The 27,972-nt window shown below is 56.9% G+C and overlaps 1 protein-coding gene across 1 annotated transcript; it reads left to right on the top strand.

Moving 5' to 3' along the window:
- On the top strand, positions 1-27,957 carry LOC104348872 (H(+)/Cl(-) exchange transporter 5-like). Its single transcript, XM_086470616.1, has 13 exons — positions 1-46; positions 2,720-2,869; positions 13,984-14,135; positions 16,315-16,414; positions 17,925-18,109; positions 18,704-18,826; positions 19,306-19,512; positions 20,457-20,537; positions 21,405-21,947; positions 23,124-23,310; positions 24,649-25,047; positions 27,142-27,358; positions 27,592-27,957. Exons 1-13 carry the CDS (start codon positions 1-3, stop codon positions 27,680-27,682), a joined length of 2,481 nt encoding a protein of 826 aa, XP_086326742.1. The 3' UTR covers positions 27,683-27,957.
- Positions 27,958-27,972: the final 15 nt, after the last annotated feature.

Genomic DNA, 27,972 nt, shown 5'->3' with positions numbered 1-27,972 from the left:
ATGGCTTCTCGCTCGCGCACGCCTTGGGGGCACCGGGAGCCTTTCGGTACGTACGGGGGCGTCCCGGGGGTGCTGCGGCCTCGTAGGGAAGCGGCAGCTGTTGCCCAGCGAAATATTGTGGTAAACGAACATCGATAAGCCTGAGAGCGGTCTGGTTTATTTTGTGCACGTGGTTTAGCCTGGAAAGGCATTGCTCGCCCGTAGAGGGAGCGTCCTTGTAAGGAAAAGGGACTTAAACCCTGGGAATGTGTTGGGACTTGGGAGTGAGGCGCACGGAGGTACCTTCTGCTGCGTCCTTCGGGCTGCGTACGCGCCGGGCTGGGAGGCGGCGCGCTTGTTGGCTTGGTTTTGGGTTTTAAAACTGCGAATTGGGGACGGACTGGGGGGAGCGGGAGGTGATGTTGGTCCAGATGCCGTGGGCCGGCTGAGGGACTCGGCCTCTGGCGGGGCTACGGGCTTTTTGTGCAGAGCCAGTGTGTGAATACAGGCGGATTTTGAGCCTCCCCTCCCGCGTATATGTATGTACACACACAGAGTCTTGTTGGAAAATGCCTATAAACCTGTGTTAGCTGCAGACAAGCCCCGTGGCACACGAGCACAGAGTTTCCTCAGTTCTCTGCCAGGGTGACCGGGCCATCCCTCTCCTGGGCTGGGAGCCGGCATCCACTGCGCTCCCTGGCAGCCGCTTCCCAGAGGTGCACCACAGCGCTTTAATGACAGCTAATTATTTTTATTGTTAGCTGGCAAGTAATACCTTGGAATTCCTCAGCTCCTCCTGCCGTCGGCTCTCCGTGCGGGCTGGTGGGGGGCTGCAGCCCGCGCCGCCTCCGCTCCCCGAGCGTGCTGAAAGCGTTGCCGCTGGCAGGGCGGTGTGGGGCAGCTCCCGCGCCTTCCCGAGCACCCAGTTCCCCTTGGCCAGGGCTCGGCGCTTTTCCTGGTGTGTTCTGCGCCCGTTTCACGAGCGAACGGGACTCAAAAGTTAAGTAGCGCCGTGTTCCACAGAGTAAAGCTCAGCAAAGCGCCCGGCGCGCCGCTTCGTACGATGCCAAGGCTTTTTTTGTGTGGTGTGGTGGCTTTTTTTTTTTTTGTAATAGGAAGCGCTTTCTGCAGAGTGTGTAATTCGTACTATCTGCAAAGGCTGGCTGCCTTTTTCCCTTCCTGAAATAAGGCTGAGCTGCAGATTTGGTTCCTCTGTAATTCTCTTGAAAAATATGTTTGCGAGAGAGAAGTGAACGCGGCCTTTCTTCTCGCTAAGATGAAAAGATTCCCACTTTCAGGTTGCCAGAGCTGTTTTTTGAGGCTGAGACCTGATTTTTTTATTATTTTTTTTTCCCAACTTAGTTTATTATTATGTTTTCAGAGCTTGTGCTTTCGTCGTTTCCTTGCCAGCTTAGAGGCGGTGGGTCTCGTGTCGTGGTCTGGGGCGGTGAGCTCCTTGAGATGGCTAGGTCCAGCAGCAGGTCAGGGTACTTAATTAAGATTATTCATGCAGTTTAATAGCACGCTTCCACGTTGCATTTTGCAGCTTTGTGTGTGGGTGGTTAAGAATCATCCTTCACTTGGGTTGTTTTGATAGTTTGCCTACGTCTCGGAGAAGGACAGGTAGGTGAGCTTGGCCCCTCTGCAGAGCGTCACGGCCGCACTTGTGCTGCAAGGATCCTTCCTCCGTGATGGGCTTTGCACGGTGCTCTAGCAGTAAGCCCAAGGGCACTGTGGGAGTTGAAATGGTCAGAAAAGAAAGAAAAAAATTGTTGAGAGCACACGTGGAGATTATTTAGAAGATACACCGGGGGGTGTCACTTGCCTTGTCTAACGTGGCGTTGACCCGAGTCACTTTTACCTGCTGTTAGAGGGGGTTTCTGATTGCTGCGTCTGGTCGTGGTCAGCAGATGGAAATTCATCCCCAGTCTTTGGGGGAGTACCAAGGAGAAAAAGGAAATACCTTGACAGGCTTTTTAGGCCGAGGACTTAGAATCGCTTTTCTGTAGAGAAAAGCGTTATCCGAGGCTTTCGGGCTGCTCTTGAGATCACAGTCGCGGAAGTTAGTGTTCACTTGGGCACGATGATCAGGCAGCGGACTTGGCGTAGGACGCTTCGTTTTCAAAATGATCCAGAGCCCTGACGCACCCGCGTGCGAGCCGTGGCGGTGGGTGACCTGGGACAGCACCCCTGAGCTCCGGCAGCTGAGCTGGGGGCTGCTTCTCGTTCTCGGGGTGGGTGCTCGCAGCGTGCCCGCCTCGTTGCCTTGATTAAGCCTGTCTGGTGGCTGGCAGCTGGTGGTTCAAAACCCAGTTTGAGCCCTTTTCCAGCAGGCGCTGGGCTGAGCAGCAGAGGGCATGTGTGTAGGATCCCTTACTGTGGAAGGGCTTTCCTCTGTGGGGCTGGCCTTCGCCGTGCAACTTGTCCTCTTGTAAGAACCTGGGCACCCCGATGCTGCCGTGTTTGTCTTTCCAGTTGAGTTCAGGTGCCACACGGGGGCTTGGGGTTTGTTTCTGGCACGTGGCAATGTGGAATCCAGTGCGAGAGCTTTGCTTGGCGCTGTGGACACGCAGATTTGTCCTGTTCTAGCCCAAAGTTCAGGTGGCGTCGCTGCGTTTCCCCTTCACATGGGAAGAGCAGCGTAGCCTCCTGGTCTTCAGGACAAAGCGTCAAGTGGGCGTCAGTCCACTAGAAAATGAGTCTTCATGCTTGTGCTCTAAACGCTTTCCCTTTGCTCCAGGTTTGGAAGCTCTGGCCATGGATCAGAAAAGCTATCGACGGGGGAGTTTCCAGAGCAGCACTAGCGATGAAGATATGCTGGAAATAGCAGGAGCATCTCTGGACTTCTCCATGGCAGACGATGACCCGCCGCTCGACAGGGAGATGGGAGGTAACACCCACGCGGCTCTCGCTTTCTGGTGTTCCTGACGGCTTTCGCTGGGATTTCGCGTTGATGTTTGGCCGGGCGGGTCCCGCTGGCCTCTGCCGGGGACGGGTCGTGCGTTTCCCGGCCCCGTGAGCGGTTTGCGGGGCCCGCACAGACCTGCAGAGCAGCCCCACGCGTGCTCGCGTGCCGCGCTTGGCCCCCAGCGGTGCTCTGTCATGGAGGCCTGTTGGCTGCAAAAGAGAAAATCTCCTTAAAATAAACGGCGGCCGCGAGAAGCGGGTGAGTGACTCCGTGGTGGTGGTGGTGGAGGCGCTGCTTGTCTGCCTCCAGCAGTCGGGCTGCGTGCAGCCTGTCGGAGGGGAGAGCTGCTCTCTCAGCCGTCCGTGGGGTCACTTCGCTGTTAAACGTGGTGTATCCTCTCCCACCGCTTGGCTTTTAGGGCCTCTGGGTGGTCCTTCCTGAAGGGAGCTGCTGTGGGGAAGAGCTGGCCGTGCCACGAGGGAGGTGCCGTGGACGTGGTGGGCAGGGAGGGCAGCGCAGAGCCGTTCCTAGGGGTTTGGGATATGAGCAGGGACTCTCCCCTCCCCTTCTTTACCGGTAATTCTAGAGGTTGCCTGTTGTGGAGAGAAGCGGGAAGGGGTTTGGTGCTGAGCTTGCTCGCAGCCCGAGACGCTTGGCTGCGTCTGTCCAGAGAGGGTCTGTGGCTGCCTCCCGTGGTCTGAGCCTGATGTTGCGAAATCAGCGGGGGAAGAGATGAATCCGCGTGGTTTTGCTGAGCTTTGGCACGAGTCAAACAAGATCTGCCCGATTTTTGTCTGCCGTGAATTATCCTAAGTTAGCTTAAAAGCAAAAATACTTAATTTTGGACAGCAGACAGCAAGTCTCCGTGACTTCTCATAAACCTTCTTGTCCTGTTCTTCCCCCACCCCTGTTTACTGCACGGCAAAAATTGAAAGGAAATCCTTCTACTTTGCTTCTCAAGCATGTGGCCTGCCTGTAGGTAGTGCGAGTGAAGGACAGCTTCCCAAATGTCACCTGTTGGTGGCTGAAACTACCAGCTCTGCTGCTGCTGGAGATCCTCTCAGGAGCACGTGATGGTTGTCGACTTGGCTTGGTCCCTCTCACCGCTTTCGGGCTCAAGCAGAGGAAGGATCACTGGGTTTTCGTGGCGGCGGCGTTAGCGCCAAGCGATGAGCAGTGGTTTGTGGTCACAGAAACCTCTGTCGGTGCGCAGAGGGACGGTGCAAGGTTTACACCTGGGCGTGGTGTTTCCTGGGCCCTGCCGAAGGTGGAGGGGGGTGGCTGGTTCCTGCGGTGCCGGTATCGGGCGGGGAGCTCGCTGCCACCTCACCGGGTGGTGGAAGTGACTTTTGGAACTGGGCACGTCTGGGAGTCCCCTCCAAACCTCCTCACGCAGAGCTTGAAATAATGACTTGCGACCAAATTTACTTCTGAAAAGCCGTTAATTACTAGTACATGCAGAATTGGGGACATAGAAACAATCATGTGGTGCGTGTTGGTCGTGGAATTATAAATTCACGTTGTCTTACCTGCTGGTGAGAACTGCTTTTTCTGTAGCCATTGGGGTGTCAGCTGTCTGAAGTGAAACCGTGCGTGCTCGTGGTTAGTATTTGGAGAGATGGAGCCGAATCCTTTAACTTCTTGTAAGGAAATGGTTATTCTGTGGGGCGTACAAGCAGCGGTGGGTCACTTGAGCTGAGCTTAGTTTTGCTGCTGGCCCGAAACCGCGCTCGGTTGCTTCCCCCCTTGCTTTCACAGGCTTTTCCCGTCTCTGCTCAGGGCGTTGGGAGGCCTCTGGCTACTTCTGTGGAAAAAAGCAGTGGCCCGCCCCGCTGGCACGTGTGGCTGGGAGCGGTGGCGGTGGTGGCACTTTGGGGGCTGCCCTCACCCCGGGGCAGAGAGGAGCAGCTCCCCTGGAAGAGGCTGGCTGTCGGCAGGGTGCCTTAGGGGGGCTGACGCAGAAGTAAAAGAGGAAATTGAGGAAATTTAAAAGGGGAAAAGAGCTGCTTGCCCAGATACCAGTTTCGGTTCTCTCTACAAATTTCCCCTGCTGGCTTCAGGAAACGTTTGCTGGCAAGCGTTTGGGTGCCGGGCGTGCAGCCTGAAGGTGTGGTGGCACAGGCTTGACGGGAGCTGGAGCGGTGGTGGCTGAGGTTCTCCCGTGGTGGGACCTTTGGCTGGGACCTGCTGCTTTTGCTGCCTGGTGTGTCGTCGCATGGGGGTGAGTTCGTGGCACCTCCTGGAACCAGAGCCCAGCCCCCTCGTACCACCCCCTCCGAGACTGTCAGGCTGTCCCACAAGAGGGGTGGCGTCTCCAGTCGAAAACAACAGCCACTACTGGAGCTTTTGGATCCCGTCAAGTGACCAGAGGAGGGAGCATCACTGCTGCTGGGTACGTTTGTAAGTCTGGAGTGCAGTGGGCAGCCCGTGCTCCGCCGTGCTTTCCTCACCAGCCCTTGACTGATGAGCGGCAGGACGTTCGTGCTGTCAGGTCCCCGATGGGACCCGCCAGCCTCGCCTGCCGCCTGGAACACGGGAGGCTCGTGTTGAAAAGTATCTTCACGTAGGATCTAGGCTGAGTATGAAACTTTATTCCTACTCTGGTATTTGCAAGAATGCTCCCGCTTCCCAAAGGCCGGAGCTCTTTAAGAGCTTGAGCCAAAATGTAGATATTTTGAACGCTTCAGGCTCGTTTCAGTCAAAATGATGTAAAAGGGACTGCAGTGGCTTCTCACGCCTGCCACTGTGCTGTTGTGTTATTGGAAACTCGCTGTGAGCAGCACGTTCGCTCACTCTTATCTTCAGCGTTTTGTCAATAAAAGGTAACAGATAAGACTTGCCTTGATTTTTTTTTTTTTTTTTAAATTTATTATTATTTATTTCTGTCCCCTCACGCTGTGAAGTTGTGCTTGGGAATCAGACTTGGCTTTGAAATAAAATCCCCTGATACCTTCCTAGTCTTCCTTGTAGCCTGGTACTAAGGCAGAGGTGTTACACCAGGCAGCAGGTGAATCGTAGCAGTGCTTTCTCAAAATTGTTGGCAAAGCACAGATTTTAATCTTGGCCAAAGGGCTGACGGGGTGGCACAGTCCTTTCTGTGCCTCCCAGAAGTTGTTTCATCTTATTGTGCCTCCTTTCTGTGCCTCAGCAGAGGTGACCAGAACTACACGTGATGTTCAAGGTGCATTTGTACAGCAGTAAATCTTTCCTGCTGCTTAGTTTAAGGGATTAAAAAAAAAGTAAATAACAAAGCTATTTCTTTGTGGACTGTTCTCGAGTATTGAGCAATGACTCGCAGAGCATTATCCACAGACACTTGAGTGTTTAAGTCAGACCTGCTGACTTGGAGCATGACGTTGTCTGCAGCTGCCTCCTTCCCCTCCCCGTTGCCTTGCTGGGTTGGCGTTGCGTTCCTGCTGTGTCCAGCCGCGGCCCTTCAAAGCCGGCCGGAGAGACGCTGCTGCCCCGGCCCAAGTGGCAGGGAGCGAGGCACCGCTTCTCCAGTCCACTTACAGATGTGCTGAACGGTCCCGTACACGCAGGAACGAAGGGGGTTCTGCTGTCGCCTTCCTCCTGTTTTGAAAACGTAGGAGTTTGTCTTTAGCATCCCGTGTCTTCAGCCAGTTGCTTTTCTGTGAGAAAACTTTCCCTGTTACTCCCCAAGAGCTTAATTTGCTTAAGACCTTCTAAAAAAAGTTCTGTCCAAAGCTTCATGGATACCCAGATACATGGTCAGTTAGGTTATATCTGCAGTCCTGGGTTTTGGGTTTTTTCTAAAGAAATAGAAGGTTTACAAGGCCTAATTCCTGTAGCAAAACCTGTTGGAACAGCTGCCTGACCAAGTAGTATCTCCTCGATGAGGGATTGCTTCTGTCCAGTGGTTTGTTACGGGGTAACTTGTACTGATTTCTAATTTCTTGATACCATTTTCCGAAATCGTTAAGGTACAAATGATTTCTTCTGAATAGGTCGAAGTAGTTCTGGGTGGGTGGGTGGGTAAGTCAGGCAGCGATGCCGGCTTGCTCTGTGCTTGTCTTCGGTGGCCCTTTCTCTGCTCGTCGCAGCAGCGAGGCAGACACCGGGCTTGTGAGGAACATCATGCAGTGCCCGGACGTCACGGCAGTCTCTGGATGTGCTTTAAATCGCCGGGAGCAAAGGCAGGACTGTGTTCCCCGCTTCTTTCAGAGGAAGGCTCAGAAATGTTTCAATTTCAAAGGAAGGTCTCCTTTTTACTGTAGGATTTAAGTGGTTTTTTTTTTTCCTCTGAGCTTTAAGGGCAAGAATAGAGCCAGGGGATTTCAATCCACAGCTGGCAGGTTGGGCTATTAGAAGTGCTGAAGGGCCAACCTCGGAGATGATCCCTGAGCTGGGAGGTATCTCCCCTGGCTTTTTTCTTCACCCGCCTTCCTCCTTGACCTCCAGACAGACCCCAGGGTTGTCAGAGCAGCCTCCGGACACGGTTATCAGGCGAGACCAAAGGCAGCGTTTGCTGGCGTGCAGTGTTTCAGGCTTGCCAGACAACGTTTAAATGACAAGCTGTCGCTAGCAAATTGGAGCCAGAAAGAACTTAATCGCCAGAGCTCGTATGTACCTTGCGTGGCAAGATAAAGAGCGGGGCGGGGGCTGGGGAAGGCTCTGGAGTACTGCCTGTGCAGGGAGGAAAATTCCCTGCCTGCCTCCTGAAGAGACAGCGAGCAAGGGGCGTTGCTACCGGCTGTTTAGCGAGCGAAATGCCAGCGAGGTGGGGAAAAGAAAGGGGTTTTTTTCTGCACATCAGTGACTGACCCACCAGGGTGGGAAACGCCACTGGTAACCGCCTGTTGTCCTGGGGTGAAGCGTGGCTCGATCCAGACCTCCTGGATCCAGGGTCTGTCCCAGGAGCGTCACCCCTCTGCCGCGGTTAACTGGGGCGTCCCTCCACCCACAGACCGCGGGCGAGGGGGTTCCGTGCCGGGTTTGCCGGATCCTTGGGGCTGGGGTGAGGGGGGGATCTGGAGGTCCCAGCGCGCAGCTTGGAGCCTCCCTGGCTCCCAGCACCAGCCACGAGCCGTTCCCCACCTCACAGCCCTTGCGCAGTCGGCTCCGGCTGCCTGCAGCGCCGAGCCTGTGCGGCACGACACGCGGGCGGACTTCGGTCCCGGGGGATCCGTTCTGCCGGGGAAATCGGCCCGAGCGGCTCCGCTCTCAGCTTTGGGGCTCAGCCCCCCTCCCGGGCGCCTCGGGAGCAACCGTCCCCGGACGTCTTCCGCTGTCCTGGCCCGCCGGCGGGTGCCAACCTCTCGCCGTGCCGCTCGCCTCCTGCTCCTTCCACCAAAGGCTGGCTCATGTGACGGCCGCCGGTGACGCCACGACCGGGCGTGCGGGGAGGTCCCAGCGCCGCTGCGGGCTCGTCTTTGGCCAAGTCCGGAGGAAGAGGATGCAGCAAGTGCCGCTGTGAGAGCGGAGAGCGCCCGCCGCCCCTCGACCCGCACGGCCGTGGGATGGACGGGCTCCCGAAGGCGCTCCCGCGGCTGAGCGAGGGTGAGCAGACCCCCTTCCAGCGAGGAGAGGGGCCGGGGAACGCGGCCGGAGGGGCTGGCGGCGGCTGCTCCGCTGGGCCGGAGGGGTGGTTGGGCAGGGCGAGGAGCCGGGGGGGCTCTCTGGGATTTCTGCTGTGTAATGGTCGCGGTTCGCCGCCCGTCACCCGTTTTCCTGCAAACCCCTTCCTTGTCCCAGGTTTGCTGGAGCGGGGGAGGCGGCGCGGAGGCAGACCCCTCCCGGGTGCCGCTGGCTCGCTGTGCTGGCAGGACGGTTGATAAAGCCCCCCGGGTTTGCTGTGTGGCAAAAGACAGACAGCTGTAACTTTAAGAAGCGTTGCCTTGTTGGGTTTTGTGGGGTTTGGGGGTTTTTGGGGTTGTTGGGGTTTTTTTTTTCTCGTTTGTTTTTTTTTTAAGCAGGCAGGCTCTAAAGTGGAGCATTAACCCGTTTTGGGGAGAAGAGGGGATCAAAACGCTGACAAATCTGTGTTTAAAACTGAACTGCACTTCCCTTACAGGGTCACATTTAACTTGCTGCCTCTAGGCATTAAATACTGATCTGGAGATCCGTGCGTTAGGACCTGGGGAGACCCGCGTGATTGTCTTGATTGTGTTTTGGCAAGGTGTTGCTGAGCTCATTTTCTTCCTTATTCCTGTCTGGTTATCCTGAGATCCTTGATCTGCAACAAGCTGAGGCTGGAAATAATGATCTTGATAAATATTTATGGCTGTCAGCCATTTTATAGTTTGGTATTACTCCTGGAAAAAAAAAATATAAGGACCTTTTTTTGACTATCTTCTGTCAAACAGCAGCTTGTTCACTTACACGGCTGTGAAACTGCGGTGTGCGTGGCTGGAGACCTCGGGGTTCTGCTTTGGTGATCTAAACCCTGCTGCTCTGGGGACAGCGTCTGGAGAGCAGGACCAGTCCCCAACCTGCTGGACCCGGCTGGTCCCGCGCGTGCGAGTCAAGGGGACCGTCCTCGTGGGGCGTTCGGTGCTTGTATCGGGGTGCTGCTGAGGGCGCGGTGACCTGCAGGGCTGCGTGCTGGCTTTGTGCCCTCGGGGTCTGGTTCGTGGTGTTCTGTGGCAGCTCCGAGCTGGGAGAGCGTTCCCAGCCCAGCTAAAAGTTGCAGCTCTGGGCAGTTATTCCAGGAGAGCGAGCAAGGAACGACCCTGATCTCGTCTTCTTGCAGGAGACGCTTCTCAAAGCAGTCTGTTAGCTAGGTTTAATGCTGCTTTTTCTCTTTTTTTTTAGGACAACTGTGTCTTTTTGTCTTTAGGAAAGGTTGCAGTAGGTGTGGCAAAGTAAAATTGAAGCGGCAGCGCCAGCCTGCTGTGTGCAGCGGGGAGATAGGAATTGCTGTGCCTTTCCAGAAGGGCTGGTCATTCCTGTAGCAACAAAAGCAAACTCCTCTGGCTTTGAGAGGTGGGTGTGCAGGAGACAGCTGTTCACCTGCTGTTCCTCAGTGTTGTCTTCTGCATCGCTGGGCTTCGTAGAAACCCAGCACCTGTAATTAGCAAAGCCTCAAAGATCTCCCCCCCCCCCCAAACCACCTCATCGCTTGTGTCTGGAGCTGCTGTAAAAGTGATGCAGCCGTGGTGGTTCCATTGTCTGGGGGACAGAGCTAAACCAAAAGCCCTAGATGGATGATGGCTTTCCATCATGCTGTTACCGACCGTCGGTAACCACCCCTCCACCCCCAAACTTACATTTCAGCTTCTCCAGAAAAGCAGCCGCTCTCGAAGCGAGGATGTCGAAAGTGATGTGAGGGGGGACCCTGGCAATGGGAGTCGGAGCCAGGTGAGCAAGCTGGTGCCGGCGGTGAGAGCATCTGGTGTGCCACAGGGTGGCCCGGAGGGGCGTTGGGAGGTTGTGTGGTCTGGGAGGGACTGGCAGCCTGGTGCCACCATCGAGCTGACGCGCCGGGTCAAACCCCGGCCTTACCTCCCTGGTTCGGTTGTTCTGCTGCCGTCGCCGTCTCCGCGTCCGTGGCCTTTGCTGGGAGCGTCCGCAGCTCTGAACTGTAGGTGTGGCGTGTCCGAGCTGCGGTGGACTGGGATGATGTCTCGCCTTGTCCCCTGTGCCAAGTAACTGCTTCAGAGGGGGTCTGTTGCCTTGAGAGGCCGTGGGGCCGCCCTCATCCAGTGGCTTTTTACAGGTGAGCAGGCTGGCAGGAGGAGTTGCGGGTATCTCAGCGCTGTGTGTGCTGTCTGTTGTTGTTGGGGTGGTTTGTTCAAGGAGGTTTTGGTCCGTCAGATGTGTAGAACAGGGGAGAATTGACCGCAGAAGTCCCTGAAAGCGTTAACTCCAGTTTGTGTTTCCAAGCTGTTTGCCTCACCAGTGCGAAAATGGTGTGAAACCCAGGGTGGTTCCTCGAGGCTCTGGGCAAACGTGCCCCCCTTTCTTTACAGTGCAAGTCGGGCAGGTGGGTCTCGCAGTCTGTACAGTTGCCACTTGGGAAGATCTCTGGAGAACTTCAGTTCACCTTTTCCTTTTTTTTTTCTTTTTTTTTTTTTTTTCTTTTTTTGTCCCAAATGAAGCAAGGAGCCGTTTTAAAGTGGGTTATTTTGTGGTAGTTGTCAGTTAATGCTACATGACTCATCTTGTTTTCCTGCGGCTTCTTCTCTGTTGAGGCCGCTGTGGCAATCTGGGAAACGGGCTTGGGAAGACATCGTAGGTCTCTTTTCCCCTCTCTTGCTTTTAGATGATGCGGTAGAGAGCAATTGTTTGAATTCCTTACTTCTCCCCATCTGAAGACGTCTTTGCCCTGGTGGCATCTACAGCCAAAATATGCTCAATGAAATATTAAATGTTATCCTTCTGTACGGGAGTTTAACACTCTTCTTCGCCACCACCTTTCAATTTTGACTGGATTTTGGGGTTTGTGTCTTTTTTTGTTGTTGTTCTGGATGACTGTAAGTGCTTAGTGTCTTACAGAACCGTGGTTAGATTTACTCCCCGTGCCCCGGTCTGAAGAACCAGCCTCCCTACCCGTGTCTCCGTGTGTCGCCCTTGGAAGCTTTTTGTAGCAGCGTATTGCTGGAGGAAGAAGGGGGGCGTGTGTGTGTGTGTGTGTGTTCTTCTAGCAGGGACTGCTGGGAGTACGTGAGCTCACGCTTGTTCTGTGGGGTGTAAGTGGCTTTGGTGTCCCGTGGGTTGCCTGGTGGTTGTTTGAGGCTGGGGTTCCCAGCTCGGGTGGGGAATGGGCTGCTGAGGACTTCAGTCTCTTGCTGCCGCCTCCCAGATTCCCTGCGCTCCGCGTCTCCTGGGTTTGCCGCTCACTGGGAGCGCTCCAGGTGCGTGTTCGCTGGCTGCCAGCGCCTTGCTCTTCTCCTTCTAGACGATGTACAGGGCTGTTGTCAAAGGTCTTCAGAGCTGGGGCGTCAGGGCGTTCGTCCGTGCGACTCCCTGCTGCTTTACAGCTCGTTGCACGGCTCCGTTCTCTGAATGCCCCCCCCCCCCAAATGCAGGGTGCAGTGACTAGGTCTCGCTGTGTGCCCTCTGCCCGGGCGCTGAAGAGAGGGGCAGGCTGGAGGTGCAAAGGGAGAGGCTGTGGGATGCACCGTGGTGTCCTTCCCTCCCGCCTTTCTTCAGCAGAAAGGCTGGGTGCAGCAGGTCGGCTGGCAGGTCCCCGCTGGCGGCTCGTAGGGGCATCAAGGTCAGATCGTGGCCACCAAGCCTGCCGAGGGGGCCCATGGAGCTCGGTGGGTGTTGGACGACTCCAGAGTGTCCGTTTGTCATCCCCCGGGCTCGATGTAGGAAACGTTTGACTGCTCTGTCTCTGCTCGTAACAGGGTTTCTTCACCCGGGCTGGGCTGGGGCCCCGGCTGTGCCAGGCTGCCGTGCAGAACCGCTCCAGTCCTGCAGCCGAAGGGTGTCGGCAGCTCCCAGCCCTCCTCCTGCTTCCTGAGCTTCTGTAACGGTGATTTCCCTGGTGTGGGGTTTTGGCTTTTAGGAGTGGGGGGGAAACACACACACCCCCCCCCACCCCCAGATAGCCCTGGAGCAGGCGGAGTCTTAGGGGGTGTTGGGGCCACAGAGAGCGCCTTTGGGAGCGAGAGCAGCTGAAAGGCTTCTCGAGGGAGTTCCAAAACTAGAGCTCAGTGGGAAAGGTAGCGTCACCGGTGTTTTCTGAGGACGCTTTTGCCTGGTGAGTAATGGACTGCAGGGCACCTTTCACCTCTGCTGAAATTTAACAGTGTTTCTTCGAGTCACCCAGGCAGATTTTGCCCTTTCAGCGCTCGGTGGCTTAGAAAGACAAATATATGGAGTAATTCCTGAAGGATTCTGTCGGGGTTGACTTGAAGCAGGGGCCTCAGTACTTGCACAAGCAAAGGAATGAAGCTTGGGCTGATCTGCATAGAAAGACTTGTTCCGTGTCTATTAATCTGTCAAGAAGGCGGCTTGATTTCCTTGGATAAGGTTTAAAAGACCTTTGGTTTGTTTCCCCCCCGCTGTGTTTCAACACCTTCTTCAAGCTGCCTGCAAGGGGCTTTAGGAAACCTGTTTTTAAAGGAGCAAGGAGTACGTCTTACATTAATGAGGGGTTTAAAGGTTCTTTTCGGATCGGAGATGCTCAGTATTTTGTTCTAGGAGCAGATGAAACGGGAATAGATTCCTGGAAGTTTTCCAGGGGGAAGAGGTGTAAATGCATTTCCCAGGGCAGGTAAAACCTGGTCGTGTCTGAGGCTTCTGCCCCAGGGGCCGGCTGTGCCCTGCTGCCCCCCGCTCAGCCGCCCTCCCCTCGGGGTGCCGGGGTACGCCTGGGCGCACGTGGCCACCGGGCTTGGCTGGGAGCTGGCTGTAACCGAGCGCTTGGGGACGTGGGGACAGCGTCGATCCGCTGGATCCGACCCCTTTTCTGCGCTGGGGACCAGGACTGGGAGGGGTTGGAGTAGATGATCTTTAAGGGTCCCTTCCAACCCAAATCGTTCAATGACTCTACGAGTACTGGGTTTATTTTCTTGGCAGAGGATGGTGGAACTGGGGGGAAGGACACTTCCGAGGCTTTGCTTGGGAGCATGGCGTGTAGGTTGCCTTCCGATGGACCTGGCCACCCCTCGTCACGCTGTAGATTAATAGTTTTCTGTAGGCCCTTGTGTTGCCCGGCCCCACACCCTCGGTCTGCTCCTGACTGAAGGGACTGTCTCGTGACCAGAACTTTGGGACCGTCCATCCACGCTGAGCATCGTTTTCCACGGGCTGGAGCAGGTTAGGCAGAAGGTCGAGTGGTTTGGCCGAGTTTATTTCGCCTGAAGGGAGGCTGCCAGCCCCGGGTTGGTATCTTCCCCAGCCCCCTGGTACCGCTTTCTGCTTTTCAGGGCCCCCCATACCGGCGAGGTGGTGGTCAGATGCTCTGCTCCCCCCCGTCTCCCTGCTCCCCCCCGAGCCCTCCTGCCCGTCCTGCGTTCATCTTCGTTAGACTCCCTTCAGCTCTACTCGTTGCTTCTGCTGAAAGCTCTGGGTTTCCCCCAAGTTTGGGATTTGGTGATGTGTTCGTTTTGTTGGTTTGGGTTTTATTTTAAAAAGGGGGAAAACTAAGAGATGCTCAATTCTCCCCCTTCTTCCCCCACCAGGGTTTTCCTCGTATAATGGAGGAGGGATGAACGGCACCAGCACGATGATGGATTTCCTGGAGGAGCCCCTTCCTGGCGTGGGCACCTACGAAGACTTTAACACCATCGACTGGGTGCGAGAGAAGTCCAGGGACCGGGACAGGCACAGAGAGGTAACGTTTCTTACTGCTCCTTGCTGGCACTGAGGGCAGAGTAATTAACTCACTAGAGCTAATTTAGTTCTGATGGCAGGGCTAGGGGGGCGCTTACTAGAGACGCACCTGAGACGGAGGGATTGCCCTTAGGATGGGAACCGAGAGCCTCTCCACAGGAGCTTCAGTTTGGGGAAAAGGAACAGTAAACGGCCCGTGCTGCAGTTTATCAGTTGCTGCTGCTCTTCCGAAGGCTTTTGTTTGTTGACAAAGCTTTGGTGGGTTTCTGAGACGCAGTAAAATGCCTGACAGAGCATCCTCTTAGGCCTTGTTAAACTTGCTCGAGACTGAAGCAGAGCAAAACCCGCATGGAAGCTGCATGTGATGTTTGGAAGAGTGACGTGGCTATTGCGTGGCTCATGATGGAGGAACCTCAGCACCCGTGACCCCGGTTATTGATGAACAGGCTGGTTTTCTGCTCACACGGTTGCACTCGGGAGCGATGCTCTTTCTGTTGGAGCTTTTTTGTGCTGCGTGTTTGAGAAGACTAAGTGCAATCTTTTCAGAATTCATTCCCAGGCCTTCACTGCTCTCTGCAATTAAAGGAACCTGCTTAGAAGGCAGGGGATGCTGTAAATAAAGTGCCGCTGTCCCCAGCGCACTGCTGATTGACGAGAAACCCTTGCTGGCTGAACTCCTGTAGTGCAATGACTGAGCTCAACTTACCGAATTCCTTGCCAAAATAGTCTTTATTTTTTTTTTTTTTTTTCCCCTGAGCCTCACAAAACAACTCGTGTCTTAATAACACGAGTGCCCAAACCGAACGCGGTCCCTGCTCGGTGTGTGGGCACGTACGGTACCGTATAATGCCCAAACTCGAGCAAGTACAGACCCAGTTAAGGGGCTCTGTGCCCCGCTGCCTCCTGCCCAAAAACACTTCCCATCTATGGGTTAAGAGTACAAACCTGAAAGTCTTCTCGTGCCCACGCCCCCGCGTGCAGATGCGTGTGCACAAAGACGACGCCCCTCGGCGTGGAACAGGACGATTGCTTCCCGTCTGCAGAGCTGCTGGTCTAAAAAGACCCCTTCTGTCTTCATCAAAAGAAGCTGAAATCGGGTCACGGCAGAAGTTACTGCTGGCCGAGGAGGTGTAAGGTTGGTCCAGTGAGAGGAAAGGGTTTTGGCACCCACCCCAACCCCTGCCTCGCAGCTCCGCTCGCGATCTGCGGCATTTGAGAGGCACAAATCCAGAGGGGAAAGACCAAACGACGCTTATTCAGGCAGAAGGGATTCTTGCTTTATTTAGCCCTCGTTTAGGGAGCGTTAGTTGTTTGCATCAATGTGCCTTTTTGTCTGGGAAGAATAGTGGCGTGCTGGAATGTTTCCCTTGGGAGGGGCAGCCGGGGTAATGGGGCCACGCAGTGGCTGTGCTGTCCCCCTTTTGTCCCCCTGCCCGGCTCAGCGAGACCAACCGGCTTCTGCTGTCCCTGCCAGGCACAGGCAGAGCAGGGCCAGAGCCTCAGAGGAGCTCACCCTCTTGGACGGGCCTGAGTCCCCCTTTCCCAGTGCCACCAGCACAGCCTGGTTCCCAGCCCGACCGTTCCTCTGTGCTGGTATCAAATCCGCCACCCGCCTTGTGTCAGCGCTTGGCAGAGTCTCCTCTGCCCAAAGCGCCGTCTCGGTTGTGTTACGGGCGTCAGGGCAGTAGCTGGAGGTGATGAGAGGCTGGTGACAGCTTCTGGGTGCTCTCCCGGTTGGCAGGTATCGATACCCACGAGGCGGTATCGATAAATTGCTGGGGGCAACGTGCTTGAATGGTTTCTTCAGTGTTCAGGTTGGCCTGTGGCATCAAGGTACAGGTAACTTGCTGTTCCTGCCACGCAGCGGCTTCAAAAGATGGGAAGAATTTTGTCCTTTTTTACGGAGAAGAGCCCCCACAGCGTTACTTGACTATTTCCTTTTTTGCTGGGGGAAATGGAAGTATCCCCGGTCTGTCCTTGCCCAGCTCTGCACCGGCGCTGACCCTGCCTGACGCGTTTCTCTCGCCCCTCGGAGCAGAATATGTCCCGACAGCTGTTGTTTCGGACGCCAGGGGCTGTCTTCCTCGAGCGACGTCACCGTGTACTTGGTGGAGCATCTACACCAAAGCGGATCCGTGTCTGAACAGATTCTTCTCTCTCTTTGACCACCGCTTTTGCAGATCACGAGTCGAAGTAAGGAGTCCACCTGGGCCCTGCTGCACAGCGTGAGCGACGCCTTTTCTGGCTGGCTGCTGATGCTTCTCATCGGGTTGTTGGCAGGTAGGAGCAAACCTTGGGTTCACACTGACTCCTGGTTCTGCGCCGCAGCGGCGGCATCGATTCCTCCCGCGAGCCCTGGCCGGTCGCTGGAGCGGGAGGGTTTGTCCCCGGGGCGAGGGCTGTGCCGGGGCCGCGCCGACGTCGATGGCTCTGCCGCCGCTCTGCGGTTTGCGGAGCGTTATTTTAAAATGCTTTGAGGTCGTGTTTGTGTAAATACCCGGGTACGAAACGGAGACTGGAAGCTGTCCTGGATCTGCTGCTGGTACAGAGCTCTGAGATTAAAAGAAAATAAAAATATATTGATCAAAGCGGAGCTGATCGAAATGCAGGGTCGAAGGAGGGGGCGGTGCTGTACATCGTCTTTGCTGAGCGCTCGTTGGCACAGGAGGGGTTCATGCCGAGGACTGCTAGCAAGATTTTCTTCTCTTTTTATTGTGTTTTTTTTTTTTTAACCTACTAAGATTAAAAGAAAAAAGTGAGAGGTGCTTCTTGGGAAGTCGGGCTTCTCTCAGAGACTGAGTGGCTGAGACCTTTTGAACGACTTCAGAAGCAAACTTTGGACCCCGGGCAGCAGCAGTAAATCAGTTGGATACACATCTTCCCGACAGAAAGCAGCTAAGCATTCATCGTGAGGAGCGAGATGAAATCTTCTGTTAATATTTACGTAGGAAGGCTGCTAGCCAGTTTTTCATTAACTGGAAGATTTGCTGCCTCTGGAGCGTGTGCGAGCCCTGGCTCGTACGGGGCAGAGGTCTCTGCTCCTGGCTGGGGCGGCGCTCGAGCTGAGGACGGAGCTGATGGCAGCGTTTGTCTTTGGGGATTGTAGGAGTTATTCCTACCAGGAAAATAAGAAATGGCTTGAAGATTCCTCCCTTAAAATCCGAGTTACTTTCTGTCGTGGCTCTCTTCTTGCTTTGTGTCACTTGGCGCAGCTGTAACTTTCCCCTCCTTTTTTTTTTTTTTTTTTTTTCAAATTGGGATTGGAGATGTTTTCTCCAAATTCAACTTTATTCCTGTCACAGTCTCCGCCACTCCTGGATTCCAGCTCTTGCGCTGGAGCTCGCTGACGCGTTTCGTCTGGGTCCTCCCGAAACGCAGTGCGTCCCCCTCGGCCTCCCGGCCTGCCGGCTGCCCTCTGTTTAATTAGCGCTATTTGGGCGTCATTGAGCACCGCGGAGTCGTTAGGGTGGAAGAGACCTCTGAGGTCATCAAGTCCAACCGTTGACCTAATTCCTAGTGGTGTAGGTTTGAAGGCAGTTGGTGCTGGTCAGCCGTCGAAACAGCGCTGGGCGTGCTTCGGCTCCCGGCCTGCTCTTTCCAGTGTGTGTGCTTGAGCAAACCTGCCCGGTCAGCGCTCCCTAGGATAAAAGTTAATTGTAGCAAGAAACCCAGCACTGCTCTATCTGTTGGCTGGTGAGCCCAAAATCAGTAGGGCAGCCGTCAGATAGGTGAGTCTGCGTAAGGAGATGATTACTTTTTTTTTTCTTTATGTTTTTTTCCTTTATCCTAGGTTCCTTGGCGGGTCTGATAGACATTTCTGCCCACTGGATGACAGATCTGAAAGAAGGAGTGTGCTTGGCAGGCTTCTGGTTTAACCACGAGCACTGCTGCTGGAAATCCGACACAACCTTTACGGACAGAGACAAGTGTCCCGAGTGGAAGAGCTGGTCCCAGCTGATCCTCGGCCGCGCAGAGGTGACGTGTGCCCACGACTGGTTTTGCTGCCGAATGTCCCGTTTCCCCAGCCCGCGTTGTCCCTCGCTGGCCAGCTGGGTGCATGTGCTCGAGGTGGTTCAGTGGTTTGACAGTCAGCGCTGGGGTCCTCCAAGGGTGTCAGTAAACTCAGGGGAGCTCGGTCTGTTGTCCTCGGAGGGGGTGGGGGGAGGAAAACGCTGACACGTCTACAAGCGCAAACGTTTTAGCCACGTGGCTGAGACTTGCAGCTTGGAGGGTATCTTGTCCATGGCCGTTTTAGAGGAGTGCCAGGAGAGCTCAAGTCTTGTGTTTCTGGCGGCTCTGTCCAGTGTCCCAGCCCGCTGGACTGGGACAGCACTTATCCCAGTTCCAAGCTGCTCATACTCCTTGTTTGCTGGTTTATATCGTGGTCTTTGGAGATGTGATCGCTTCATGTCCCCGTAACCCAGCCCACGTAACCTGTCCTTGGACCCTCGGGCTCACCATAGCTCGCTTCAGTTTTGGCTGGTGACTGCGTGTGAGATCACCTGCTGTTTCGCAGGTTTGGTGGGATCCCGGCTGGAACAATCTAACGGGGGTGACTCTGCGTTTCAGGGGGCCTTCGCCTACGTTCTCAACTACTTCATGTACGTTGTCTGGGCCCTGTTGTTCTCCCTTCTTGCTGTGTTACTTGTGAAGGGGTTTGCTCCTTACGCCTGCGGCTCAGGGATCCCAGAGGTGAGTGTGAATGAGTGGGCTGGGTTTTTTTTTTTTTTAAGGTGGGGTAGGGATCCACCATCCAAAGATTTTACATGGAATAATAATTTCGTGCGCTTTAGATGGTGGCTTTATGTGTGGGATTTTTTTCTGAACTCTTCCTGAGACACGTTCTGGTACTTAAGTCTCCGTGCAGCCCCTGTAAAAACTGAAATGCTTTGGCCTTCGCTGCAGGAGGTACGAACAAAAGCCCACCGTTTGCCTACGACTAAAGCTAGCCTCGGGTTTTCCTTCAGCGGGGACAGTGGCCCTGCAGGAAGGGCTCAAGTGGCTGTTTGTGCCTTTGCCCCGAGGGGAATTTTTACCGACTCTGCTACTTCTGGCAGCTGGGGGGGGGCTCTGCAAGCTGTAGGGGAAAGCCGAGGGCAGGACTGGGAGTAAAACAGCTCTGACCAGGGCTTGAATGAAAGCCTGCAGAGCTTTGTGTGCTTGACTTCCAGATCAAAACTATCTTAAGTGGTTTCATCATTAGAGGCTACCTGGGCAAGTGGACGCTGATCATCAAAACCATCACCTTAGTGCTGGCCGTCTCCTCTGGGCTGAGCCTGGGCAAAGAGGGGCCCCTGGTGCACGTCGCCTGCTGCTGCGGGAACATCTTGTGTCACCTCTTCACCAAGTACCGGAAGAACGAGGCCAAGCGCAGGGAGGTACGGCGGCGGTGCCGGGCTGCCGAGGGGGCGCGGGCAGAGCGGGGGGTCCGGCGCTTCGCCCCGGCCGCCGGGTCGGGTTGGCACGTTCTCGGCGCGACGCCCGGCTGGAGCCCGGGCCGTCTCGGCCCGGAAGGGACACCGCAGCGTCTCCCCCAGCGCAGGCTGCCCCCTCGATTGCGAGGGGGGCGGTCGCTGGCGCTGACCCGCTGCGGGCCCAGCTCCGCGACGCTCGGGTGGGCTCGCCGAGCAGCTCGGGAAACCGCGTGGGGGCTGTTTGAGGGCCCCGCGCTCGGCCGCGGGAGCAGACGGCAGGGCTTTGCTTTCGGGGGCGTGGCGGCGGGCACGGTGCGAGTGCCCCGCTGACACCCGGCGTGAGGCTCGCGAGCGTTTCCTCGCGGGGCTGTCGGGCTTTTCTCTGGACGAGTGGCTGGAGGACGGTTCATGGGAGATGCGTAGTGTCACAATGGCCAGTTGACCTTGGGTTGGGGTGGCCCCCCGGCGGGGTTTTGGGTGGCCCCCCAGCACCTCTAGCTACACCGCGTTCCCCTCTTCTGAGAAACGGTGTGAGGGCGAGACAGGCAGACGTGGGAAAAGTCAGTGTGTCGTGTTGTGTGGAAGCTGTGGCTGTGGGGAAAGCGTAGCACCAGGTCAGCGGAAGCAGAAAAAGGTAATTGCCAGGGATGCCACTTCGACCAGTTTGGGGACAGGACTACTGAAGTGCCAGCCCCAGTGTTTTGGTCGCTGCTTGCGGCCCTTCTCCCTAGCAGGGGGCTGGCTCGCTCCGCCTTTTCCCTGCTGTCGTTAGAGCAGGTCAGAGCCTGGGTTCCTGCGCGCTCGCTGGAGATGAAAACTGTACGGAGTTCGGTAAAGACGAACAAAAAAAGGGGGAAGGCTTGGGGGGGTGCTGAAAACGTCTGACTGTCTTTTGGTGTCTCTCGTAGGTTTTATCAGCAGCTGCAGCTGCTGGTGTGTCTGTAGCTTTTGGTGCACCGATCGGAGGAGTGCTCTTTAGCCTGGAAGAGGTAACATCAGCATTTTCTATTCGCTCTTGGCGAGCTGTTTTATTGCAAGAACTGACCCCGCTGGTTTAAAAATGCAGTCCGCTCATAACTGCTTGGGTGTGGAAAGGAGACCCTGTTGAATACTGATTGGTGGTGTGCTTACAAGGCCAAGCAACCTAAAAGCTTATTGGGGTTTCAGGTAATTCTTACAAATACTGGAGAGTTTATTTTGGATGATGTCTATCCGTAGCTTTGCGATAAACCTGTTGGTTTCCCCTGGTCTGTCCGCGCTCAGCGACACTGACTGCTCGCAGCCACAGCCTCTGTCGTGTTTTTTCCCCTGTGTCCGCCCTCTCCTAACAGCTCTGTCCCAGGGTACCAGGCAACAGACTCACTGCCTTATCAAACCCCTTTTCTTCCCAGGGAACTTCTAAGCCTCGTTCTTTTGATCCAGACGTGACCTGGATCGCTGCCGCTTGCTTCAGGGCCTAGCTCAGGGGAGGAACGGGAGGGTGTTGCTCCGCGGAGCCGCAGCCGTGGCGAGCACTGCTGTGTGGCACTTCGGGGCTTTGCAGGGCGTGCGAGGCAAGCGGTTCTCGGGGTTCAGCTCGTAGCTGGTCTGTCGCAGCTCGTGTTATCCGAGTAAGTCACCCCCGCGTCGGGGATCGCAGAGGGCGCTCGCTGCGCTGGAAGCGCGCGGGCCAGGCCCCATCGTTGCAGCCCCCGTTGGACGGGAGCTCGGAACGACGCCTGGGGTGCTGGGCTGGAGAGGAGGGGGCACGTGGGTCTCCGTCCTCGCTTGTCCTCCCTGCAGTGCTGACTTCGGTGCTGGGCAGCGGCGGGTGCAGGGCCAAGGGTTGAAGTGACTGGATCTGCTTCCTCCTTCAGGTCAGCTACTACTTTCCCCTCAAGACGCTGTGGCGCTCCTTCTTCGCGGCTCTGGTCGCTGCGTTCACCCTGCGCTCCATCAACCCTTTCGGCAACAGCCGCCTGGTTCTCTTCTACGTGGAGTTTCACATGCCGTGGCACCTGCTGGAGCTCGTGCCCTTCATCCTGCTGGGGATCTTCGGTGGCCTTTGGGGAGCTTTCTTCATCCGCAGCAACATCGCCTGGTGCAGGCGGCGCAAGACGACCAAGCTCGGGAAATACCCGGTGCTGGAGGTGTTTGTGGTGACGGCGATCACGGCCGTGCTGGCCTTCCCCAACGAGTACACCAGAATGAGCACCAGCGAGCTGATCTCCGAGCTCTTCAACGACTGCGGGATCTTGGACTCCTCCAAGCTCTGCGAGTACGTCAACGATTTCAACAGCACCAAAGGGGATGACCTGCCGGACCGGGCTGCCGGCCCAGGGGTTTACACCGCCCTGTGGCAGCTGGCTCTGGCCCTTGTCATGAAAGTCTTCATCACGATCTTCACCTTTGGCATGAAGGTGAGAACTGCCTGTAAATGAGCTCGCGTTCTCCTCCTCCTCTGCAGGAACCCCAGGCCGTAGAGTTTTATCTGCTCAATAAACAGACAAACGTTTTCCTCCCCGGGCCCTATTAAGAAGGGGGCGAGGCGACAGACTGCAGTTATTTGTTCTGTTGCTCGTACCCGAGGGCAGTGGAAACCTTTTAGCTGAGCGTGGGCACCAGGGGCAGTCACTGAGGCTGGTGTCTCTGGGCTTCTTGACCCGTTTTCCAAACGCAGGATGGCTCTAAATCATCCTGCCTTGAGCCTTTTGGATATAGATTTTATAGCTGAGGGCAAAGCAGTCGGTATCTTCATTTGTAAACGCTTATTTATCGCCATTCCCCGCTCAGACGGTTCTGAACCCGTCTGGTGGCAGCCTCCCGAGCTGTGGATGTGGTGCCTAGGTCTGAGCTCTCCTGCAGCGGGGTTCAGCAGGTGGAGCTGAGCATCTCCCCCTGCCCCTCCAGCGGTCCAGCCAGAAAGGTGACCCCACCGCAGAGGGTTGGATGCCATTGTTGCCGTGAGGTGGTCGCTGACGCTCAAAGGCAATCGTCAAGTCTGTGGGAGAGGTGTACAAGGCGTGAGAAAGCTGTGTGAGAAAGGAGGGGGAGATTCTCTGACTCCAAAGAACAGGAGCTTTCGGAGTCCTGAGCAGCTGGAGTGCAGAGGTGAAACCTGCCGGCCGTGGCTCTGCAGGGTGTCACTTGTGCCGTGTGTGCTAATTCCGGCCACCCTCGCCTCACTGTGGAGTTTCAGCTTCTACCAGGGAAGGAGGATGGTTCCCCTCCCAGCAGGTGAATCCAGCAGGGTGGGAAAATCCCATATGGGCAATGAAACCCGTACTGGTGTGGCTGGAAAGGCACGGGGGAGCGTTTGCGGCGCGCAGGCGGAGCTTTGCTATACTCCCTTGGGAAGTAAGCTTTGGAAAAAAGCTTGTCCTGTTCCACGCTGACGTCTGGTGTGGCTGTTCCTCCCGCTCAGGCAGGACTTCAGCCCAAACTCTGTTGCAGGAGGGTGCAGGAAGGGCAGAGGGGACCGAGCGAGGCGCCTCGCCAGGCCGAACGTCAGCGCGACCTCGAGCTCGGCCCTGCCTTGAACTTCCACCTGCGAAGCGCCCGCGGAACGGGGCGCTCACCGCTGCCTGTCTCCCCAGGTCCCCTCGGGCCTCTTCATCCCCAGCATGGCGGTGGGCGCGATCGCCGGCAGGCTGCTGGGGGTGGCCGTGGAGCAGCTGGCCTACTACCACCACGACTGGGCCATCTTCAGCGGCTGGTGCAGCCAGGGCGCCGACTGCATCACTCCCGGCCTCTACGCCATGGTGGGGGCTGCGGCCTGCCTGGGTGAGCGAGATGTGTTTGGAAGTCGTGGGTTGGGTCTGGGGGGGGGCGGCCGGGGGAGGAGGGTGGTGGTGAAAGGCTGCTGCTCTCGCAGGGTGTGGAAGCTGGCTTCGTCTCCAGAGCGGGAAACTCTGTAGTAGGAGGTGCCACGGGCTCCTCGTCCTGTTTGCGTCCCTTCGCCGGCACCGACGTGCCGTGGGACGCGGCGGGGTTCGGCGGGGAGCCCCCTGCAGAGGCAGCTAGGACAAACGAGACTGGCCAGGGGCGGTAGATTTTTTCCTGTGGGGTTTTGAATCACTTTACTTCCTGTTCTGGCCTGAAATCTTACGGTGCAACGCTGCTTTCGAGCGCTGGCTTTTGGGAACACCGCTTCCACTTGGCTGGATCTGAGTGCAGGTGTCTGAACTTCACTTTCACTTGTAATTCCCAATCCTCTCCTCCACGGAATAATATGTTTAAGGGACTACTTTATTGTATCAGGAGAAACTCTCATTTCGGGATCCGTAACAGCGTGCTACCAAACACCATCTTCGGCCCTTTTTGAAGGGGATACACCTGCTTGTGTGCATGTTGTTGTTGAAAAATGAATACGATTCCACTTCGTGAACTGCTCTGCTTGCCACTGGGCAGTACTAAAGGGCTCGTGCCCCTTTAGGAGATGGCTATTGGAGCAAGACTTCTCTGAAACGTTTGGGAGTAGCTTGAGGTCTTGAATCTCAAAAGTATGGTTAAACACGCCGAGACCAAACGCGGCTCTAAAGAAATGATGCGGATGTTTAAGACGACGCATCTGTTTTCTCTTGAAATGCCTCACCTGTTGTCGTGTTGCAAAGCTACAGAAGTGTAATGAACAGTGGTCAGGATGTCTGGCTGGAAGCTGGCAAACGTGGCGGTGAGTTGCCTGGAGCCCTTGCCGTGCGGGGAGTTAGTGCCAGCAGCCGGAGGACGTCTGGGTGAGACGTGCCTCTTGCCTCCAGCCTGTCAGAGGTCGCCTGTCCTGAACCTGCCTCCGGAGGTGCCTGTAAGGCCCTCCTGTGGCCTGGCCAGGCGGTCGTGCGGCTGGCTAAGGAACACGGGAGGACGCTGGCCCTCTGAGCTCAGGGAAAGCCCCACCAAAACCACACGGCAAACCCGTGTGCCAGCCCGCGGCACGGTACCCGGGAAGGGGCAGGCGGTTTCAGTACCGTCCCGCTGCCGTGCGGGAGGTGCTGTCGGGGTCCAGCGGTACAACTGGACCCTCTCTAGACACGTTGGGGGCGGCGGGGGGGGGGGTCGGGGCTGTAGCAATCCTCCTGCCTGGAAGCGCCCGCCCGCTGACGCCGCCTGTCGTTCTCTTTGCAGGCGGAGTGACCCGCATGACCGTGTCGCTGGTGGTCATCATGTTCGAGCTCACCGGCGGGCTGGAGTACATCGTTCCTCTGATGGCAGCAGCCATGACCAGCAAGTGGGTGGCTGACGCCATCGGGCGGGAAGGCATTTACGATGCCCACATTCGCCTCAACGGGTACCCTTTCCTGGAAGCCAAGGAGGAGTTCTCCCACAAGACGCTCGCGATGGACGTCATGAGGCCGCGGAGGAGCGACCCTCCTCTGACGGTCATCACGCAGGACAGCATGACTGTAGAAGACGTGGAGACCATCATCAACGAAACCACCTACAGCGGCTACCCGGTGGTGGTGTCGCGGGAGTCCCAAAGGCTGGTGGGGTTTGTCCTCAGGAGGGACCTCATCATCTCAATAGGTGAGAGGCAGGGTGCTGCGTGGGTGAGTGGCGCCGGCGGAGGCCTTAAGTGGCACCAGCTGTGATTTACCTGATGAATCTCAACGCTGCGCTCGCTGCGCCCGCCGCCCCGTCCCCGAGTCTGCGTGCGTTGAGTGCGAAGGACGGGCTGGCTCCGCCGGCGCGGCGAGCGCGGCTCTGCCGAGTGCGTAGACCTCAGGGCACCGCCGTGAAGCCTGAGCCTTCTGGCCAGCCAGAGCTGGGCCTTCCTCGCTCGGGGGGCGACTGGGCGTGGAAAGCTCTCTGAGCTGTTCCTGTCCCTCTGGTCGGTCCAGGTTCCGCAGGGTCACTCCGGAGGTGCTGCTGGCAAAGCTCTACGTATCCATGCGGATGGTGAAGTCTTCCATCCCTCTTGAAGGCCAGCCTGGTCTTTCGCTTGTGTCACTTGTGCGCCCGAGTTGGTGGCTGTGAAGCGGTGCGGTGCTGGCAGGGCTGGGTAAACGCTGTCCTGGCGTCGCTTGAGGGGTACACCGGCACGTGAGACCTTAAAAATTGTGCCTGTGCTGGAGTGGAGGTGGGGCACAGGGGTGCCGAGCCGCCCGCTCCTGGGGGTTGAGTCCGTAGGGTTTGTGTCTGGCCGCAGCTCGGGCTCCGAGGGTGCGAGCTGGGGTCGCTCTCGCGCTTCCTCGCGCTGGCACCCAGCGGAGTTCGGGCGAGCCCCGTGGCCAGCTGGACGGGAGGGCTGACCCGGCCGACGGCGCGCGGACTGGTTTGGGCTGGAAGGGACCTTTAAAGCCCATCTAGCCCAACGCCCCCGCCGTGGGCAGGGCCACCTTCTGCTCGACCAGGTTGCTCCCAGCCCCGTCCAGCCTGGGCGGTCTCAGCTCCCGCAGGTCGGTCCCCCCTCCTGGCTCCCTGCGGGTGGGCAGGGGTCCCCCCGGGGACGCCAGCAGAAAGCGACGGTGGCGGATCGGGGAGGCGCGAGCTGCGCCGTGCGGTCTCCAGCGCGGGGCTGAGCGCGGCGCCCTGCCTCGGGCTCGGCACCTTCCCGTCGGGGCGGTGTGAAGGCCGGGCCCTGAGCTGGCTGCGTCCCCAGGCGGAGCTGGAGGAGTTGTGGCCGCTGAGGTGCCCGCAGCGGTGCGTTCGCCCCCTCTGTTCCCTCTAAGGTGGTCAGGTTTAGGGTGTCAGTACCGTCTTTTGGAGCACGCGAGTGTTGCTGTCCTCCCCCTGGTGGTGTCTGGCGCTGTGCCTGTGACAACACGGAGTGAAACACAGGAGAAAAAAGCGCCCTGTGAGACTGTGCGCCTTGCCGGCCCTCTGGAAGGCTGCTCCGGGGTACGGCCGCGAGTTCCTGCGCTCGGGTTTCTCCGAGTCCCCAGGGACTCGCTCGGAGCGACCTGTTCCCCGCGATGCGCAGAGCTGCGCCCTGTCGGGTGCCGCAGGACGGGGTTTAGCTTGCGATGGCCGGCTCCGAGCGCCCGGCGTGGCGTTTGGGCTGCCTGGCTCGCCCCTTCCCGGGGAGTCTTGGGGTGCAAACGTCGAACTGAAGCTGCGGTGTGGCAGGGATCCGGATTGCCGGCGGCGCAGGAGCGTCGTGCGCTGGTGTAAACACCCGAGGGATGGCGGGGGCTGTGCTTGTTCTCCGTTCTTGACCCTAGTCACCAGCACGGGGCCTGCGCCAGGAGGTTGTGCTTAAAAATCCTCCTGTAGCTACTCAGCACGGGACCCAAATCGGTGACTGGTAAAAGTGCAAAGCGTTTTATCTACTTCCTCTTAAAACTGGGAAGCTCAAGGTCTCCAGGACTCGCATTTACGTGGCCAGAGCAACGCGCCGCGATGCGGAGCCACCTTGGCGTTGGGCAGAGCGTGTGCCGAGCTCGCCCCTGGGGTGGGACTTGGGAGAGCTCAGAGGTTGCGCCGTGGTGGTTACAAGATCAGGATGGAAACGCGTAGCACCCTCCTGGGGTCATCGGGCGCCTGGAGAAGCAGCGCAGGCGAAGGGCGGGGATGGACGTCGGAGGCCGTCCCGGTGTGGGCAGAGAGGGGCAAGGCTCTGCCCCTCGGTTTGGACGCGGGGAGGAGGGGTGATGTTCACTCAAGTATTTCTCCTTCCAGAAAACGCCCGGAAGAAGCAGGACGGGATTGTGAGCACCTCCGTTATTTATTTCACTGACCACTCTCCTCCGCTGCCTCCGAGCTCCCCCTCGATGCTGAAGCTCAGGAGCATCCTGGACCTCAGTCCTTTCACGGTGACGGACCAGACGCCCATGGAAATCGTCGTGGATATATTCCGCAAGCTGGGGCTGCGCCAGTGCCTGGTGACTCACAACGGGTAAGAGCGCGGCGCCAGACCTCCCGGCTGCCCTTTTTGGGGAAGGCGGGCGCTGGTAACTGTTAACATTCGTCTTTTGGTTCTACCCCCCTCACCTTTATTTAGTGCGAGACACCGATGGGGGTTTCCGTCGGGGCTGCGATCCAGAAAGGCGCCTCGCCTCGCGAGGCCGTGCGGGAGCGAGGGCACCTCCCGTGGGCGCTGAGCCCTAAAAACGCGCGTTTGCTTTGCAGGAAGCTGCTGGGGATCATTACCAAAAAGGACGTGTTGAAGCACATCGCCCAGCTGGCCAACCAGGACCCAGATTCGATCCTCTTCAACTGAGGGCAGGCTCGGAGGTACTGGGTGCTCGAAAGAGACTTTCTAGAAGACCCTGGATAGACTTTCCTATTTTTATGGAGACCATGGAACTGTCTTCAGCGTTTCCTTCCACGGAGCTGAAGGTGATTTTTCTTTTAATACCAGGTAACCAATTGCACTACATAATCTGTGGAACATAATCTTCTTTTTAGAAGAAAAAAGACTCTCTTTACGTTGCTTTTGTGAAGTTGCATTGGAAAGATTCCACGAAGGAGTAAAAGCAAAATGCTATAGAGTTACATCTCTCCCCTTCT

The sequence above is a fragment of the Leptosomus discolor genome, chromosome 9 (genome assembly GCF_034619465.1).
Source record: "Leptosomus discolor isolate bLepDis1 chromosome 9, bLepDis1.hap2, whole genome shotgun sequence".
Taxonomy (NCBI): Eukaryota; Metazoa; Chordata; class Aves; order Leptosomiformes; family Leptosomidae; genus Leptosomus; species Leptosomus discolor.
This window is presented reverse-complemented; position numbering and strand designations above follow the sequence as displayed.